Source organism: Nyctereutes procyonoides, unplaced genomic scaffold (assembly GCF_905146905.1).
Source record: "Nyctereutes procyonoides isolate TBG_1078 unplaced genomic scaffold, NYPRO_anot_genome, whole genome shotgun sequence".
Classification (NCBI taxonomy): domain Eukaryota; kingdom Metazoa; phylum Chordata; class Mammalia; order Carnivora; family Canidae; genus Nyctereutes; species Nyctereutes procyonoides.
In genome coordinates this window covers 14,068,121-14,083,703 of record NW_026575136.1, presented here as the reverse complement: position 1 = coordinate 14,083,703, position 15,583 = coordinate 14,068,121, and the positions used below count along the sequence as shown (strand labels likewise).

Genomic DNA, 15,583 nt, shown 5'->3' with positions numbered 1-15,583 from the left:
AATTATTTCTAAGCATTAAGATACAATTAGATCTGAGCTTTAAGAAAATCTTATCCTTGTGAAAGATGAATGAGTGGTACAATGGAGGAGGTGTTTTAGGAGGCTCTTGAAGATGTGTTGAGAAGAAATGATATAGGAGGCTGAAGTAAGGCAGTATCTGCAAAAAAGGAGAAGGTGGGTCAGACTTAAAGGCTGTCACAAAGTTAGGAGCCCAGAATTCATGATCATTTGTTGTGGGAATTAGGGAAACATCTAGGATGACTCCCCCAAGTGTCTGACCTGCATGACAAGGAGATCAAGGAGTCATTTAGCAAAGTAGAGAAAATAGATAAAGAAGCAGATTTGGGTTGGAGATGGAGATAATATAAAAAATTCTGCAATGAACATAGTTAAGTTCAGAACATTGTTGAAAATTTGGGTCTGACTTAGGAGAAACACTGGATATATACATTTAGAAATCCTCCATCTCAAATTAATGATTGAGGTCATAGGAACAGACGAGATTACCCAAGGAGGACGTATAGGGTAAAAGAAGCCAACCCTGACTCCAGCTAGTAGCAACCTTGGGGAAGGGTAGAACCATAGATGGAGGAGTGCCTAGAAAGGCCCCTTAGGAGAGAGCACCAGGATGGGAAGCAGGGAAGAACATTTTCAGGAATGAAACAGCTGAGCAGTTTCAGTTGCTACAGAGAACCATTCTTGTATTTGGCCGTTGTGAAGTTTTTGGTGGTCCTAAGGAGAGTGACTTCATTGGTGTGGTTGTGTGGAAGCCAAACTTACCTTGAGAATTAAAGAGAAAAAGAACAAATACATAGTCTGCTTGGCTGTGAAAGGTAGAAAGAAAATCATTGGTAGAGATTGGAAAAGGCTTAGTGAAGGAAGGGAGCAAAATTTGTTTGCAGATGAAGGACTGAAGAAACAGGAAGGTTGAAGATGTAGAGGGGAAACGTATAATTGCTGGCAGAGGCTCCTAGAATGGGACAAGTGAGAGCAGGACCCAAGAACACAGTAGGAGGCTTGAATCGTGGGCAAGCTACAGAATGTCTTAGTTTGATACAAAGGAAAAAGAAAAGGAGGGCTAAGGAGGAAAATACATTATTGAGCAGAAACCAAGACTGCTGCAGTGGGACAAGCCCTGATTTCTTTATGAAGCAGTAAAGGCGTCTCTCAGCAGAGACCATAACGTGCCAATAAAGCAGAAATAATGATAATGACTATTTTATGTCCAGCTGGTGTACAGAGCTGCAGGCAAAAAGCAGAAGTCAATCTTCACCTCAGTTCCTGATACTCCTGATCTTTTAAGAGCCAAGCGAGGGCAGAAGCTTCAGAGTCAGGTGAGATTCATCAACAGAGCCTCACAAACCTGCAGCACTGGCATCACAGTGGGGGGTTATGTATACTTGCCCACTCCAGCCCAGCAACAGATTCTCATACTTGGTTGTCCTTGATGCAGCCTCATGGCCCTTAACTGCAAGCAGTTCTCTTTTGGGCCATCATAACTGTGGCTGTGTTTTACCTAAGCAAGCAATACCATGTCTATTTTTCTAAATTGTCTACGACTTTCGTCATTGGATGAATGGTCTGTGAACCGAACTGCTTGATTCCTTCTGTAGGACCTATCTATTGTTCGTGACCACTTTTATGCATTCAGACAAAAAAGGGGGGGGGGAAATGTGTTGAGAGCTTTGTTAGAATCCTCTCATTCTTCCATCGGCATTCTTTATCACGTGGATTTAGATCAGGCCACACTCAACAGTGAGGGTATTGGGTAACTCGGGTGTGTATATGTGTTTCCAAATGTGAAACAGAAACAAATGAAAAGAAATACATATCATAAATAAAAAAGCAGTACAAAGACAAGTAGACACTCCCATTTAAGGGTTAGAAATGAATGAAAATGACTGAATACTAAATAATAAATGTTTTGTCTCTATAACATCTGATCCCTATTATCTGATCATTTAGTATCTTTATGTTGAACTTGCCACCAAAGAGAGACCCCACCATCATGCTGGGAACCAGACCAAAGCCCTGAAACATGCTAAAGACGTAAAGGATATGGTCAGTGAGGTAAGTTGGGAATTTGGCACCAAGGTACACTGGGTTAAAGAAAAAAAATATTGGGATGCCCAGGTGTCTCAGTTAGTTAAATGGCCAGCTCTTGATTTCAGCTCAGGTCATGATCTCAGGGTCATGCAAGCAAGCCTTGTGTCAGGCTCACAGGGAGTCTACTTGAGATTCTGTTTCTCTCCCTCTGCCCCTTTCTGCACACACACTCTCTTAAACTAAATCATTAAAAAAGAAGAAGAAAAAGTCTTTCCTTAAAAACTTCCCTTGCTGCCTCTGATCAGAGAGCTCATTTCTATTATTATGCTCAGCAGCATCAAAACACAGGTTAAGCTATTTTGGTATCGAGCCCGATATACTATGTCCCCAGGCTACGACAAGTGACATTTATTCCTATGAATAAATAAATTCCTGGTTGTGAATTGGGAGAGATGAAGACATTGAACTTAAGTTTCTTTTTTCTGTCTTTATTTCTTAGACAAAGTACAAGATTCAATATGAAAAAATGAAGGACAAGTATACTCCCATTCCAGACACGCCAGTCCTCATCAGAGCCAAGAAGGCTTACTGGAACGCCAGTGATGTATGCACCCCTTTTCTCTTTCTTCTGTTGTGATAGGGACAGCCGAGTTTGTAGTACCTAAGAAACAAAAGATATTACAGTCCTCCACAGTTCAACGACCTGGTCCACAACATGGATTGTGAAAACAACAACACTGAAATAACAAAAGGCACCAACAATATCAGTCAGGCACGGGAGCCAAGAATAATGCTAAGCGATGCTAAAAGCCTGTTATTTTTCTCATGGGTCCTCTTAACAAAACTATGACCCCTTCTTATAATTCCTTGGTAGCATTTGCTAGGGATACTTGAGAAGTAATTGCTACTTATCCATAAAGTCATGGTCTTGGAGTCAGCCAAACATGGTTTCAAATCCTGTTGTTGTCACCTGCCCACTATGACACTATACAATTTATTTAATATCTCTGAGACTGTTTTCTTATATGTGGACTGTGGATAAGAATTACGATAATTCAATTAGATGGAACAAGATAACATTCCTGGCACAGTGCTGGGCTCCTAGTGGACACTCAGAAAATGTTTGTTCCCTTTCTTCTCTTGACCACCTAAATCATGAGAATGACACATTGGTTAGAATTAGGAGGGGACAGGCTTTCATCTCCCATACCACATGATCAAGGACCCACCTGGCTTTTAATGATAATGAGATTACCTGTTAGTAAAGATATGAAACTAGAGGAGCCTGGGTGGCTCAGGTCATAATTTCATGGGTCATCAAGCCCTGAGTCAGGCTTCCTGCTCAGTGGGGAGTCTACTTCTCTCTCCCTCTGCTCAAGCTCTCTCTCTCTCTCTCTCTCTCTCTGTCTCTCTCTCTTGTTCTCTCAAATAAATAGTATCTTTAAAAACATGTGAAATTAATCAATTCAGGGTAGGCAATCAGTTCTTAGCATATTTTTCAGAGTCCACCTGCAGATGCACTACTCCCATTACCAGAACTGGAATCCCTAGAGGACTGGCTGCACACTGGGACTTAAACTCAGCCAAAAGCCAAATCAATGTCTCATAACCCCTCAATTTAAGAACACTGCTCTAGGATTTCAAGGCATCTTAAAGTCATTATAGTGATCTCTAAAGAGAAATGTGAGTTGAAACAGCAGAATTCAAACAGCATCTCAGTTCCATAATTTTCATTTGGAGTTGAAAGGAGTCTGCTAGTTGGACTAGCACCTTGTCCCCTGACCCTGTGAGATATGTAGATCCCATCCCTGGTGTCTAGTGGTGTGAGATCCAATGGGCTGAGCACATAGTGCTGGCATCTCCCGAAACATCCAAGGTAGTTAGCATGCTCTTCACTAAATGTATAATGTGCATGTGTGCTGCTCAGTGCTGCACTGTACCAACACACCAAGGCACTGGTTTCCTACTGTTGGGGGCCAAGGGCAGACCATTTTGCTTAAAATATAAGCTGAGAGAATTGTATACTACCCTCAAAGTCCATCCCCTTGGATATTTTTAGTCTTCTTGTGACATCCCCAATCTTTATCACTTCAAGGCTACTGTTGAATATTAATTTGAACAAGCCTTATCTACATCACCCCTCTCTGGGGTGGTCACACAGTGAAATTGGCTCCAGGGCTCATTACGCCCCAATGGACAGCCCTACTCCTAGGCCTCTCCCCTACCAGTGCTGATAACTCTAACCTTTAAAATAGTACAATGTAACAAGGGTGGTGTCTGGCATTAAATTTGGCTTTTCTACAGTGGCTGTCCCCCCAAGTGGAGCTAAGCAATTTTATGAGATTATTCATGTGAAAACTAAAGTTATGATGTCAGAGAAAAGACCGCTTTAATTATGGGTTGGCTTAGCTACCCAAAAGACTTGAGGTTGAAAACAGACTGCTCAGAGAAGTACTCATCTTGTGTAAATGGGCTGAATCTTCTGTGATATTCTTAGATTAAAGTTAAGAGATGTTATCTCTTGAAATACCACGAAGATCAAGATTATAAAATAAAATTTCAGGACTGCCTCATGGAGAAGGCATTTTGATACTTGGAGTTAGAAATTAAATCTTTCTCCTCTTGTACGTTAATAAGTCTTGAGCTGAACAGGATAGTTTACTTTCTTCCTCCTCCTAATTAGCTTTTTGTTTGCTTGAGTTTTATCTATTTATTTATTTTAAGGATTTTATTTATTTATTCATGAGAGACCCAGAGAGAGAGGCAGAGACACACAGGCAGAGGGATATGCAGGCGCCCTGTGTGGAGACTAATGTGGGACTGGATCCCAGGACCCTGGGATCACGTCCTGAGCCAAAGCCAGATGCTCAACCACTGAGCCACCCAGGTGCCCCTGCTTGCTTGAGATTTAAATAAGCTTCTTATTTAAAGTAGTTTTAGATTTACAGAAAAGTTGCAAAGATAGTACAGAGAGTTTCCATATACCCTATATCCATTTTCCCCTATTGTTAACACATTACGTTTCCATGGTACATTTGTCATGAGGGAATCCATATTGATACATAATTATTAAGTAAACTCTATATTCAGATTTCGCTAGTTGTCTGCTAATGTCCTTCTTCTCTTCCAGGATATGAAAAATGAGCTGTTTAATCTCTCCTAAATTTACTCATGGGAAAACCTGAGAGAAGACTCTAGAGTTCAAGCTTAAAAGAACTCAATTATTTAACTTGATGGATTTTCATAATCAATGTGCTGTTTCTCTTTCCAGCTACGCTACAAAGAAACATTTCAAAAGACCAAAGGAAAATATCACACTGTGAAGGATGCTCTCGACATTGTTTATCATCGCAAAGTCACAGATGACATTAGTAAAGTATGTCCCTATGTATTTCCAGTTGTGTAGGGCCTAATAACCTACCATCTTTTTTCTCTCTTTTTTTTTAAGTAGTCTTCCTTTCTTAAAACTCTAGAGAAAAGTAGACTTTGTTATATCAAAGTTGGGTAAGACTTTATAGCTGCCTTTGTGTTTTTACCACAGGTGAAATACAAGGAGAACTATATGAGTCAGTTGGGAATCTGGCTGTCCATTCCTGATCGCCCAGAGCATTTCCACCATCGGGCAGTTACTGATGCAGTCAGTGATGTGAGTCTCAAAACTTTCTGTTTTTACATATAAATTCATATTCCCATATGACTTATGAAATCAAACACTGCATAAAAACTGATTAAACACTTGGCCAGATTTTAGATCTTCTGTATGGATGTTTAAATCCCAAAAATCACTGCTAAGTAACTGAGATTTAACTTGGGGGAGAGAAAAATATATTCAAATTTATAAACCTAATTTTTCTTCCAAATGTATGATACCATAATATGGGACTAGAACTGATACACTTCCTCTAGGAAATCAATGCTCATTTCAAAATTTCAGCTCTCTGTATGAAAATATAGCTGTTGAGCTAATATACTTTCTAGGAAAAATATGCCTGTTAAAATTGAATTGCTTTAATTAGTATTAAAAATTAAAATTTCCATGTACGATACAACAATACACCATAAAATGAACAGAAATCAGTATTCCTGGAAACTACTCTTAAATGATTGTTTTAATACTTTAGAATTCTTTATACTTCAGTAGTCAGAGCTTCTATTTGCTCTGCTTGTATTGATCTTAACCTACTACTATTTAGAGATAGGTTCTTAAAATTCTTTGATGTTCTTCTCCCAGGTAAAATATAAAGAAGATCTGACCTGGCTTAGGGGCATTGGTTGCTATGCCTATGATACCCCTGACTTCACTCTGGCTGAAAAGAACAAGACTCTCTACAGCAAGGTATATCTACTTCAAGAATAAGAACTACCTGCATTTAACATATTCCAGTGCCCACAGAGAGAATTAGTACTCACAAAATGGCTTTTCATGTACCCATCTCTATCCTAGCATTTAGACCTTGTAGTTGGAGTACGTACTGAACTGTTTACTTAGGAAGTTTCTTAGTACTGTCTTCACCGACTATAGTCATTTATTTATATAATTTGAGTATGATAAAAAGTAATCTTAGTATTTGCTACCATAGCCATAACTCTAATGGCTCTTCCAGAATTTCTTCCTTACTATGTCTCTGGCCGACTAACTTTGTTAAAGTTGACATGGTAACATACATAGTGGGATGATTTTAGTCCACAAAGTTGATGTGTGACTTGAGGCAAATAACTGTTTTTTATGGCCTCATTTTCCTATTTACAAAGTAAAGAAGCTGGATGAGCTTCCCTTGAGTTTGAAATAGGAGTCAACAAATTTTTCTGAGAAGTGCCAGATAGTAGATATTTTAGACTCGTGGCCCACATTCATTCTGTTACATAGTCTTTGTTACAATCCCCTAAAATTGTTTAAAAAAAATCATGGAGTCATTTCAAAACAGATAGTGGTTTAGATGTTAGCTCACCTCTGCTTTAAAATATGATTATCTAATTACTGGAAAGTTATTTCAAATTAATGGATTAAAAATGCCTTCAAGTTCACATGGAATAAAACAAAATAAAACAATAACCCTTATAATATATAGAAACAAAGAAGAAATGGATTTGTGTTTTTGCCTAGTATGGAAGATGGATCTAGTTGACGTCTGTTCAACAAAGTATATACTGCGGGCTAGTTTTTAGGTATCCACATGGGTATACTTTTCACTGCCTTGGGAGACAAAGTAAATGTTCAGTCATTACTTGTTAGCCTCCATGAGTAAATTATCTCAGTTGTGTATAGGATAAATGACATCTCATTCTAAAGGTAATCCCAGCCTGCTCTCAAGTACCCATGTTCTGTTTTCTCTAGTATAAGTATAAAGAGGTATTTGAAAGGACGAAGTCAGATTTCAAGTATGTCGCAGATTGTCCAATCAATAAGCATTTCAAGTATGCAACGCAGTTGATGAATGAGGTATGTATGACTTGATCCAGCTAAGCCTATTAGGTTCCCTTAAGAAGTCGATGAAGTTGTTTGATTCAAACTCAATATATGAAATGACAGGAGAGTCGATTTAAATGTTGATTCAAGATAAAGATTGGAAAGCCGCTTATAATGTCACCATTTGATGGGCTCTACCAAAAGCAGAGTGAAGAGACTGTCCAGAGTGATGTGAGGACCCCACTGTCGTCATTGCCTCTGTTTGTACTAGCATAGGATAGCACAGCCCTTTGGGTGGCAAGAGGAGGAAGGTCAAGGATTTTGTTGATTTTTATCAGCTGAACTCCCTTAAACGTGATATTGTGTAGGGTTGGAAGACCCAGAAGCTCAAGGTAAATTTGGCATCCCTTAGCGAGGCCCGGAAATGGCGGTGGTTGGAAGGGCCAGCCTAAAGGGGAGAGCAGTGATTCTTGCTTTCACATATATTGCCACTGTTCCTCATACATCGGTGCAGAGAAGTATCCATTTGCACCCAAAATATCTCTTATGTTCTTATCCAGTCTTTCCTGGAACTGTTGCAATAATTTAAATTCAGCTTAAAATGGCCAAAATGAGCAAGCTATGAATTAACTTACTTTTGGATGGTTTTATATTTAATTTCCTATCCTTGGATTTTCCGTGAATTTATGTAAGTCAAAAAGCAATGTTAGAAAACTAGCAAAATGTGTTTAAAAGTAAAAATGTAGCCACAGTATATTTATTTCAATATATGAATTTTTTGTTTTTGTTATTTTAAAATTTGATTTAGTTCATTTTCAGTCGATTTCCACACGGGATGGCTAAAGAATTACTGTCAGTAGTTTCCTAGGAAGACAATCTTGATATATTTTGTTACTGTTTTAATAATTTGCAAAGGATTTCCAGGATCTTTTATAATCAAATTCACTACCATTAGAAGACTGCTAGAATTTGCCCCTGAATATGCTTTTTGAGTCTCACAGCTTTAGACAGTAAACCTGTAGCTTATCAGTGCCTTATTTAAGATATTAAGATTAAGATTTAAGATATTAAGCCTAATATTGTCAGTGGCATCACATTTAAAGATAGAAGATGCGTAAACACAAGATAGTCCAATTTTGGTGTCGTCAATCAGATCTAGCCCAAGCCCCAGCCTTCTCCAGAAGGCTGAGTTTCACTTGACTCTCTTTACCTCTGTATTACTACCCTGGATGCTTTGGAAGCCCACCCTTAGAAATGACCCGTTTCTGGCTCTCTGGAGTGTTTATCTTGGGACATTTCTGTGTAGCCTTGAAGTTGTACTCTTGCTATAATTTGATATGATGTTTGAGCAGAAAAAATACAGAGCTGATTATGAGCAGCGGAAAGATAAATACCACCTGGTAGTCGATGAGCCTAGACATCTGCTGGCTAAGATCGCAGGCGACCAGATCAGTCAGGTACTGTGATGGGGCTGGCTGGACAGCCCAGGCAGGACTGCGCTCCAGATTTCTCATGAGATGTCGTTCCGTCTGCCGCAAGGATGTCATAGGTTCTGCCTATGATATTGGGATGTTCTGTTTCAAAGTATCTGTCTAGCCACCCAAAGAGCCCACGAGCTGTTTGAGTGTGCCAGTGCATGCTCTGTGTCCTCACATGTGCGGTGGTGAAGATAAAAAGCATTTGACTATGCTAAAAAGTCATGGTAGCCGGTCCTCCCACCCTTTATTTTTCTCGAGGGTCTAATTGGAAACTGCACATTGGGTCACAAACACGAAACCAAGACACAAGTTAATGGGAGGAAGGAAGACAGAACTGCTTGGGGTCTTCTCCACTCCAGTGATGTCTTCTTCCCTGGAAGGCAGTATCGTGGGTCTAGCTCTACGGGTCCCCGTTCACCGGGTTATGGTTGCTCAGCCACGAGCATCGCGGTCATTCTATGTTGTGTTATAACATATTTAGTGTCTTCACCCGTGTGTATATTTGAGTACACAGAGTGTGTGTGCCTACATCTCTTCACTCAGAAGTGACGGGGATATAGAGCCATGTCCTCTTCTGTCTTCCTAAGTCTCTTCTGTGCTTCACTGCTCTTTGCATGAACAGAGAAAATATAAATCTAGTGCCAAGATGCTTCTGAAACAAGGATGTAATGAAATTCTGCGTCCAGATTTGTTGACTGCCCTCTACAACACACACATGTGGAGCCAGGTAATGTCTGAGACGATGTGAAAGAGAGATTGAGAAGCCTCGAGGGCACTCACTCTTATGCTTTCCTTGATTTCCTTCCCTGCTCCCTGCCTGAACTGGTTTCACAAGATAAAGCTGCATAAATATTCATTCCTTATAAATGAACTCCAGCTGGGGCCCTGTGTGGTGATGCAGCAGCTGTCATCTGTACATCATCTAGCAAGTCCTAGTAAGACTTTTTCAAACTTTGTCTCCTAATTGTATACTGTTAATTTTAATTTTTTAAACATTTACTGCAAAGAAATGGAGACCTTACAGATTGTGGATCTTAGGTAGGTTTAACGGCATCTAAAATATCTGAATAATGTTTTCATTTAATATTAGCGATCACTACAAGTGTACCAATAGGGTGGGGTCTCAGGGCAGCTCTTCAAATATGGGACGTATTTATGGCCCCTTTTGAGTTTGGTGCTAATTTGCTAGGTTATTTCCAGCATATCTGTCTTCATACTACTTGCTGGCGATGTTGCTGGTGACATTGCCTTCCTACAAGGTCAGTTGAAGGACACATCAGCACTTTTGCATCACATGCTGAAAGGAATATTTGACGCAACAACAACAAAAAAAGTGATAATTGCTTAATTTACCAAATGTTAATAAAATGCCGTAGTTCCCACATGAAAAAAGTTTTTAATCTTTTGTATTAAAACCTCATTTTATCACTTTTTTGATGCTAAATCAACACATGAAATGAGGGGCTGCGGTCTCCTTAAGAACATCTTGTTTGCCTGAACTAGTTCCTTTGTCCTGATTTGATTATCAAATAGTTGTGCATGAAATTTTGTTGCGCTCTCGTATCTGTAATGCTTGAAACAGTTTGTGTGCATGAAAAAGCTCATGTCTTGGAAATTGCAAAAATGAATGTCTTTTTAAAATGATAAATACTTTAAACCATATATACTCATTTTTCTTCATATATCTGTTTCATCTTTGACATGGATACAACCTTAAGCCATTATACATATTTGCAGCATATTATAAGTGAATCATTCCCTGTTGGAGTCCAGAGAACAAGGGTCAGGCTCTGGCTCTGGAATTCATTCTTTCTATATGTGTCCCTTAGTTAGTTTTCTTAACCTCTCTGGGCCTGAGTTTCAGATATAGACAAGCATGGAAAATATAATTTATGATCATTATTTGCCCACTCCATTACACTATTGCTATTGAATACAGTTTTATATTAAACATTTGTTAGGATTAAAAGAGAAAATATGACAACATGCCCCACATGTGTGGCTTATCTAATAGTCCTGCTGTTTGCTGTGGGTCTCTCTTGAGGAAAATTAGATTCCTTAAAGCCCTCTATTCTACTTCAAGTTAACTTGTTCTTCTCTTCTACAATTTAGATCAAGTACAGGAAAAATTATGAAAAATCAAAGGACAAATTTACCTCAATTGTGGATACTCCAGAACACCTGCGTACTACAAAAGTCAACAAACAAATTAGTGATGTAAGTGCAAGAAACACTGAATGGATTCTCAAACTCAGGGAGCATTTGGAAATGTGGAGGCACATTTTTGACTGTCACAATGTCTGGAAGATTCTACAGCCATTTAGTGGGAGGGAGGCAGGGTTATAAAATATCCTGCTGTCCTCACGACTCTTATAATGAATTTTTCCAACTAAAGTGGAAGACACCCCAATTTAAACTTTATAGAATTTTCTTTCCTTTATGCACACTCAGAAACATACAAAAATCTTTGCATTTATATTTTAAATTACATCATGTTGTAAGTTGAGATGCACAATATTATCTCCTCCTGCTTTTACTTCTCCCTCAGATACTTTACAAATTGGAATACAACAAGGCCAAACCCAGAGGCTACACAACAATCCACGACACACCCATGTTGCTGCATGTCCGAAAGGTCAAAGATGAAGTCAGCGATGTAAGTACCAGAATGGCTTTGCATCCCCTCTCATCTGGGGCTCTTTCTTACTTAATATAGTGAACCCTGAGGAATAGGTATCTATTCCTATGTAGCAATCACCTTAAAACTTAGTGGCTTGAAACAAAAATCACCCTTTTTTAAAAAAAAAAATTTTTTTTTTTGCTCATGTTTCTGTGAACTGACTAGGCACAGCTGAATGGATCCTCTGTGCCACGGGCTGTTGGCAGGCAACTGAAGCCCACGTGGGCCAGGACATCCAGGATGGCTCAGTCCCATAGCTGTCCCTGATGACAGCTGTAGGCTAGGCCGCTGACTGTTGTATAGACGGGAACCCCTGTATGTGGCCTTTCTGTGTGGTCTGTACATCTCATGGCACCGTAGAGGGTTCCAAGAGGCTGGAGTAGAAGCTTCCAGACCAGTGAAGGGCTACTCTTAGAACTAGCAAGGAGCAGCTTCCCAGCCTTGAGGATGACCTGGCTGGGAGGGGGCCCAGGCTGCTCGGGCTGGGTGGCTGGGCCTGGGGAGGCCAGCTCGTCCACTCTGGGTGGCATCTCAACAGAGGAGAGGCCCGGGCGCCAGGGACACTTGCTCCCCACTGCCACCGCGCTGTGCTAGGTACAGTGACTCACAGTGAATCCCAGATTCAAGTGATGAAGAGCTCAGTGCCACCTTGGATGAACAAATGGCAAGGTCACGTTATAGAGAAGACGGGAGGGGGCGGATTGTGGTATTGTTGAGGCCATTTTGAAAAATGCAGTGTGCCGTGAACACTGGTAATATTCTGTAAGCTTCATCTTGACTCAGAGGAACGAGATAGCCATTAAATTAGAATACTCTGAATTGGAGGAGAAATTATATTAATAAATTTTCAGATATGTAGCTAGATTCTAATTGAAAACTATCTCCATTTTAGTTTTAAAAAATAGATTAAAAATTTTAAAGAACTCCATGGCTACATGGGTACGAGGAAGAACAGCGTAAGGGCAGCTGTAGAATAGCTCACCCCTACCCCAAAGCCTTGACTATGGTTGGTGCACAGGAATTTTTTGGTAGATAAATGTTCATACTGTTGGCCCTGAGTTGCCATGAAAAATATCAAAAAACACCTAGTGTATTGTTTATGAAAGCAGAATGTATAAAATATTTTTAATATTTTTAATGGCACTTCAGATGTGAATATCACTGGTTCATAAATATCAGATAGTTTCTCTGGAGCAGCCCATTCCTTCTCACTGTGCATTTATGTGTCCATTTCTCCAGACTTTGATTATAACAATAACCAGAGATATTGATGAAAAATATGGATTACTAGCCTTTCCCCTAAAGATACTGATTATTAGGTCTATGGCAAAGTACAGACAACTATGATTTTTATGATTCTACAGGGCTTCCTTAGAACAGTTTTACTTTCACACTTAACCACGTTAAAACCTAAAATCTGGGGCCCCTGGGTGACTAAGCAGTTTAGCGCCTCCTCAGCCCAGGGCATGACCCCAGGGTCCTGGGATCAAGTCTCGCATTGGGCTGCCTGCAGGGAGCCTGCTTCTCCCTCTGCCTGAGTCTCTGCCTCTGTCTCTCTGTCTCTCATGAATAAATAAATAAAACCTAAATAAGTAAATAACCTAAAATCCTTGGGGCACCTGGGTGGCCCAGTAGGTTGAGCATGCGACTCTTGGTCTCCACCCCATTCGTGATCTCAGGATTGTGAGATCGAGCCCTCATCGGGGTCCATGCTTAGCAGGAAGTCTGCTTGAAGATTCTCTCCCTCGGCCCCTCCTTCCACTTTCTCCCTCCTTCTTGGTCTCTCTCTCAAATAAATAAGTAAAACTTAAAAAAAAAAAAAAAAGCTAAAATCCTCTGCAACAAGTAGTGAGAAGGCCCCAACAATGCCTCAGGCCCTGTATTTAAGAGTAATAGAAGGGGGTGAAGCTAGAAATGCCAGGCCCAGGATGGGGTAGGCCCGCAGAAGCCAAGCCTTCCCTGTCTGTCTGTCCCATCCAAACCCACGCATGCCCCAGCTTGCTAGGTCTGACTCTAGCAATAAGGGTAATCGATGTCCTCCATCAGTTCTTTCACTTGTTAAATACTTATTGGTACCCAGTCCTTGCCCTCAAGGGTCCAGCCCAGTGGAAGAAGACCGGTTAAGTATGTAGTTATGACATGATATGTAACAGCCATTACTGTGGGGGCGCAGATGGAGGACAAGACTAATCCCATGGGGGAGGCAGTGGGGGGAAGTTTCTCCTCCATCAGCAGTTTTCAAGGTGTTCTGAGCTTAGGATTTTCTGAGTTGGGGAAGAGACCACACACGTGGCCCTTTCAGTCAAGCCCAGGGGATGTAAATCCTATGGTGACACTGGGGAACATACCCAGTGTGTTCTGGGGGAGCTAGTTTTTAAGATCTGAGACTGGAAAGTGCATGGCTGCATTTTTTTTCTTCACAGCAGATTTAGTCCTCCTTACAAAACGTGTACTGTAGTCATGGTTTTAGTTTCTTGTTTTTTTAGTGTTTAGTAGGCTGCTATAAAAATTAACCTCGTCACTGTGCTTCCTCCCACAGCTGAAATACAAAGAAGTTTACCAAAGAAATAAGTCCAACTGCACCATTGTGCCAGATGCTGTTCACATCAAAGCAGCGAAGGATGCCTACAAGGTCAACACCAACGTAAGTTCCAGAAACCTTCCCAAGTCTAATGGGGGGATTCACCAGCTTCTGCAGGACACGTGACCTCCTTTTACGTCTCTTCTGGTGATTGAGCTCCAGTGAGTGTGGATCACGGGTTAGGCTCCAGGAACATAAATGACCCTGGAATCTAAAGGCAGCCTTTGGTTCCGAGAAGAACGGGGAAGAGCCAGGGTGGCTAACCCCATGCCCCAGGTGGCACACCCCCTCAGCTCCTCAGCTAGGTGGCCGAGAAATAGATTTAATTCTGGAAAGGTCGCATTTTGGAAGGTGTCTCATCATCTCTTCATTCCCTCCACCTTCTGTGTCTTCCTCTTGCCCTGCTCTACAACCTGCTGCTTCTGGACAGCACGCACGTTTTAGTCACTTGAGGCTGTCCAAAGTTGGCCTGTGTCTTTCGCCTGCTCAGAATTCTCTGTGCAGACGTGTGTGTGCATGTACACACGCGCGTAGGACACCTTAAAGCCTCAACCACAGAAATATTTTTGTGCATTTCGATGAGTAGAAACTTTTAAAGAATATATAAATGGTTAAAAACAGAACCATTATAACCCAATGAATGCCACGAGTGCCCAAGACAACATCTCCTAATCAGGACAGCAAATGCCTTCCGGTATGTAGGGTGGGAGGAAGCTCACAGGCGTCCGGCAGATGGATTGAGGGGTGGGCAGCAGGAGGAGCGGGTGAAAAGGCAAATGCAGCGCAGCGTCCGATACAGAACCTGGGCAGTGGGTGTAGGGCGTCCTCTAGGATTCTTGTAGGGGGAAAACTCAGGGCATTAAAAGCAAATCTCGTGAAAATCTCATCAGAAGCATGCAGATTTTATGGTAGAGCAAATTATACCTGACAAAACAGGGAGGAAAGTGGGGGAGGAAAGAAACATGCTGATACTGCAGGCTCCTCCCAGGACACTCCAGCTAAATCCGTGCGCTCCTCTGCCTCCAACTTGGCCCCAGGCAGCCAACCGCCCAGCTCGGGTGAAGGTCCGGGAAGGGCCCAGCCCCTCTGAGGCCGGTTTGCCTTCCAGCTCCACCAGTACTAGCTGCCTCCCCATGGGCATTTCGTTGAACCCTCTGGATGGTTTCGGGCAGTTGCAAAGATTGAAGAGGTGGGAGTGGTGAGGCTCAGGAAAGTGCCTGGTGTTCAGGAAACACTGGGAGTTTATGATGTAAACGGGAGCAAGCCTGCGTTTAGGTACAAGTTAAGTCCTTGGCTCTGAAGATGGTAAAGCCATGGGCGGAGGGGGGCGTACAGTCATTTCACCCCCAGGCCTTTGACATGTGTAGCCCCTGTTGTGAGACCTCACGGTC

The 15,583-nt window shown here is 41.3% G+C and overlaps 1 protein-coding gene across 21 annotated transcripts in view; it reads left to right on the top strand.

The window, feature by feature from the left end:
• LOC129495594 (nebulin-like) overlaps window positions 1-15,583 on the top strand; it is a 201,565-nt gene that overhangs the window by 151,368 nt on the left and 34,614 nt on the right. For 18 of the 21 annotated variants that reach the window (XM_055303247.1, XM_055303246.1, XM_055303260.1 and 15 more), the window contains exons 120-130: window positions 1,230-1,334; window positions 1,966-2,070; window positions 2,546-2,650; window positions 5,318-5,422; window positions 5,588-5,692; window positions 6,278-6,382; window positions 7,382-7,486; window positions 8,806-8,910; window positions 11,044-11,148; window positions 11,480-11,587; window positions 14,151-14,255. In XM_055303247.1, coding sequence (XP_055159222.1) covers window positions 1,230-1,334; window positions 1,966-2,070; window positions 2,546-2,650; window positions 5,318-5,422; window positions 5,588-5,692; window positions 6,278-6,382; window positions 7,382-7,486; window positions 8,806-8,910; window positions 11,044-11,148; window positions 11,480-11,587; window positions 14,151-14,255 — 1,158 coding nt within the window. Of the gene's footprint in view, window positions 1-1,229; window positions 1,335-1,965; window positions 2,071-2,545; window positions 2,651-5,317; window positions 5,423-5,587; window positions 5,693-6,277; window positions 6,383-7,381; window positions 7,487-8,805; window positions 8,911-9,553; window positions 9,659-11,043; window positions 11,149-11,479; window positions 11,588-14,150; window positions 14,256-15,583 lie in introns of all 21 variants that reach the window. The other 3 variants (XM_055303261.1, XM_055303241.1, XM_055303245.1) reach the window with 3 other exon arrangements.